The sequence below is a fragment of the Octopus bimaculoides genome, chromosome 8 (genome assembly GCF_001194135.2).
Source record: "Octopus bimaculoides isolate UCB-OBI-ISO-001 chromosome 8, ASM119413v2, whole genome shotgun sequence".
NCBI lineage: Eukaryota > Metazoa > Mollusca > Cephalopoda > Octopoda > Octopodidae > Octopus > Octopus bimaculoides.
Genome location: NC_068988.1, coordinates 65,048,499 through 65,053,061, shown reverse-complemented (window position 1 = coordinate 65,053,061; position 4,563 = coordinate 65,048,499). Strand labels below are relative to the sequence as shown.

General features: G+C 41.8%; 1 protein-coding gene across 1 annotated transcript in view; it reads left to right on the top strand.

Annotated features, from left to right (window-relative positions):
• LOC106881928 (actin-3) overlaps positions 1-4,563 on the top strand; it is a 109,936-nt gene that overhangs the window by 98,356 nt on the left and 7,017 nt on the right. Inside the window, exon 2 of the mRNA XM_052970151.1 lies at positions 1,793-1,973. Within this exon, the coding sequence (XP_052826111.1) occupies positions 1,793-1,973 (181 nt within the window). The remainder of the gene's footprint in view (positions 1-1,792; positions 1,974-4,563) is intronic.

Sequence of the window (4,563 nt, the reverse complement as noted above, 5' to 3'; positions counted from 1 at the left end):
GCTGCAAAGCATTTTTCCCGACGCGCTAACGATTCTACCAGCTCACCGCCTAATAATAATAATAAGAGCACTCAGAGAGCGCAAACCTCCGCCAAGGCAACACTAACGTCCTCTCAACGATTAGCCAGAGATGATTTTTAAAATGAGAATATCTTAAATAAACTCGGGACCTACCCACAAGTAACGGGGGCAGCGGGGCAGGCGGAGTATAAATGGTACAGAGGGGATAGAGGGCGATGTTCCATAAGAGAGTGAAGGAAGATGCTTAGAGATGGGGGAAGAAGTGACTGTAGCAAGCGATGTTAAGAGAAACTGGAGTGGCTGGGAGAGTGGGGTGTGGTACATATGTGAGCGTATGGAGAGTGTGCGGATATGCACATAAGGGAGAGTGGAGGGGCCTGCAGTGGGTGTTGATCGGATGGAGTTTTCATAGAGAACTGATTATGTGTATGTGAGGAGTGCATGGCCGTAAAGGACATGCCTGTATGTATAGACGGCCATGATTTTACTCAGCTTGGTGTATCTTGTCAAACACAGCGAATCGCCAGAAATCTCGGTCCTCTGTCCTCTGTAAGGTTCAACATCTGAAGATCATTTCTCAACATTTTGTCCCACATTTTCCCTGGCCTGTCTCTTCCACAGCCCCCTCCCCCACATTACAGGTCGGCTCTTTATGCAGCTGTCCTCACTCATAGTGGAGGCGCAATGGCCCAGTGGTTAGGGGAGCAGACTTGCGGTCATAGCATCGCAGTTTCGATTCCCAGACCGGGCGTTGTGAGTGTTTATTGAGCGAAAACACCTAAAGATCCTCAAGGCTCCGGCAGGGGATTGTGGCGAACCCGGCTGTACTCTTTCACCACAACTTTCTCTCACTCTTTCTTCCTGTTTCTGTTGTGCCTGTAATTCAAAGGGTCAGCCTTGTCACACTGTGTCACGCTGAATATCCCCAAGAACTACGTTAAGGGTACACATGTCTGTGGAGTGCTCAGCCACTTGCACGTTAATTTCACGAGCAGGCTGTTCCGTTGATCGGATCGACTGGAACCCTCGACGTCGTAAGCGACGGAGTGCCAACAATAAGAACAACAACAATGCATGTATGCATGTATATATGTATCACTCACTGCGCTTCCCCTGCTCTTTCCTGTCCCCCTTTGTACTCTCACAAACTCCTTGCTCATGCACTTTGTCCAATCCTCTACCACTTTATTTACATTCATTTCCTTGTACCTTGAGGCTACACAGTATTGTTGTATCAGCCACATAAGATCTTCAGGATATTATCCAAACAGCACGGATAGAATTGCTCAAAATGTTGGATGTGCTTGCAGTAGGTTGTTCAGGTTTCGTATCTATACAACAATGCTGTTAAGTCATATGCTTGACAGGCGTCATCTTTCATTGCTGGTTTGAAGTCTGATTGCAACCAGAGCCTTGATTCAAACTTTCCAAGTGCTCCTCAGGCCTCAGAAAGTCTATAACTGATTGCCTCATCAAATGTGTTAAATCTAGATTATGTGCTGCCAAGGTAGACAAAGGTATCTACGACTTCTAACTTTTTACCCTTGATGCATATCGATGGTGGGATATATAGCTTATCTGGTGCTGGTTGTAGCATTGACTATGGTCTTCCTAAAACTGATTTTCAGTCCAAATTCATCATACACACACCACTGATATATATATATATATATGTTCTTTAAATTGTACATCTTATGTTTTTTGTTTTTTTTCCATAATTAATTTTGGGGATAATTAATGATTTTGTTAACAATGTTTTTCTTTTCTGCAGGAAAGAAGAGTCTCATGTACAGACATGCTACGAAACATCTCCAGTTTCTCGTAAACGTTACAACAATGATGGTGTACCTGTGGTTTTTGACTGTGGTACAGGCACTTGTAAAATTGGCTTCTCTGGTGAAGACTTACCCAGGGATGTTTTCCCAACATGCACAGCAGAACTTCAGCAACAGGTGAGTTTCTTATTGAATGAGATTTTAGTTTTACTTGTTGGGTATGGACCAGTAGTTCTCAACTGGGGTCCAGATAAGATTTTTGGGGATCTTCATAAACAAAATAGTAAACTGGGGATCCACAAGTAGTATTTTAAGGGTTCATGAAAAATTCTGATTCAGATGCATTTATTGTAAGAAGCAATTAGGTTTCTTTCTCTAACTTTACATAGTTCAATGTACACAAATTAATGTGTGAAAATCAAAATAGGAATTTTGAAAGAGGTTTCTATAAAACTAATTTTTCAACTTCAATTGACTATGGGTGTCCACCAGAATAGAATTGTAATCAAAGCGGATATATGTAAAAATGGTTGACAACCATCAATCTAGATGAAAGAGCAGTGCCCATAGCTTTCATAAGCCCACCTATACTGATGAGACTGATGCCATTAATGTGTCTCTGAAACTTTTGTAAGTCAATACCTACAGGAGACATTTTCTATATGAGACAGTGTGGAATTCCATAGGATCAAACATTCTAGGAAGGAAGGACTGGGTATAGAGATTAGTGTTGGGGGTCTAATCACAACAAGGTGCATGGCTCAGTGGTTAGAGCGTTGGGCGCACATTCATAAGGTAGTGAGTTCAATTCCTGGACTGTGCTGTGTGTTGTGTTCTTCAACAAGATACTTTATTTCACATTGGTCCAGTTCACTCAGCTGTAGAAGAAATGAGTTGCGACATTACTGGTGTCAAGCTGTATCGGCCTTTGCCTTTTCCTTGGATAACATTGGTGGTGAGGAGAGGGAAGGCCAGTATGCTTGAGCAACTGCTGGTCTTCCATAAACAACCTTGCATGGACTTGTGCCTCGGAGGGTAACTTTCTAGGTGCAATCCCATGGTCATTCATGACTGAAGGGGGTCCTCTTAATCTCAACAAAGGTGATGAGAAGATGGAAGAAGAGTGAAATGAGATTACTTGAAAAGTATTAAAATACTTGATAACTTTTCTGGTGTTTTAACCCCTGTACTAGTATGAATAAAGTTATAGTCAGGAGTGATTATATTTAGAAATATTAATTTTCTATATTTAATGTTAGCTGTTCTGGGAAGTGGAAGTAAAATTTGTTAGTTACTGCTTTTATTTAATGCGGTCATCATTATCATCATCGTTTTTAACATCTGTTGTCCCATGCTTGCATGGGTTGGATGGATTTTATTGAGGCAGCTTTTCTACAGCTGGATGCCCTTTCTGTTACCAACCCTCACCTATTTTCCAAGCAGGCAAGTATTTCCTTATGACCAAACATATTCTTGCAGAATATTGAAAGTGAGTGACACTGCTTGTATGGCAGTGACAACCATTTTACATCTATCATATGATGTCAGGACCACACGCACACTCACATACACTCACCTATGAACATGTGTATGTACATACTTGTATATCTTTTATCTTTTACTTGTTTCAGTCATTAGGCTGTGGCCATGCTGGAGCGCTCTGCTTTGAAGAGTTTAGCCAAACAAATTGACCTCAGTACTTCTTTTTTTTTTCGTTTTTGGATTTAGTTTGCAAGATTTTTTATGTGATTTCGTGTGTTGAAGCATATTCTGTTGTGTCTAGGGAGAGTGTTTGCTAAGCCTAGTACTTATTCTACTAGTCCCTTTTTGCCAAACAGTTAAGTTATGGGGATGTAAACAAACCAGCACTGGTTGTCAAGCAGTGGTGGGGGATAAACACAAACATGAAGATGACATGTTAAAGACACCTGTGCCAGTGATTTGTTAAAGACACTTAGTACACTCTGTGGAGTGGTTGGCATTACGAAGGGTATCCAACTGTAGAAACTAAGCCAGAACAGACTGGAGCCTGCTGTAGCACTCCAGCTTACCAGCTCTAGTCAAACCGTCTTACCCATGCCAGCATGGAAAACAGACGCTAAATGATGATGATGATGATACACACACACACACACACACACACACACACACACACACACACACACACATGCTCACATGCGTGTGTCACTCACTCACATACATACACACACACACACATGACAGGCTTCTTTTAGTTTAGTTTCCATCCAGTAAATCCACTCACAAGGCTTTGGTCAGTCTGGGGCTACAGTAGAAGACACATGCACAAGGTACCACTGTGTGGCACCTTGAACCCAGAAGCATGTAGTTAAGAAGCAAACTTTGGTGCTACTCTAGTGTGTGGTGTACTGCAGTATCCTACTTTAGCATGCAATATACTGCAGTAAAGACCCAGGACCATCAATTCTACATCCATCCAAGCTTCCTGTTATTTTGTACATCGATGTAATTTTCTTGAGCAAGTGGAGCATTGTTGCCATTTAGCAGTCTCCTACGACTGTAATTCTGTTGACCAGCAAATCTTGCCTCATCAATTTCAATGGGGTTGTTGTTTATTCCAACCATCTTACCCCGTTGACAATGAGAAACAATGGTTCTACACACCTCTCTGCACATATCATACCAATCATTTACCGTACTGGAAAACTTTCCTGTTAGAGTCACTGCTTTATTCATGGGTATCATCATCATCATCATCATCATCATCGTTTAACGTCTGCCTTCCATG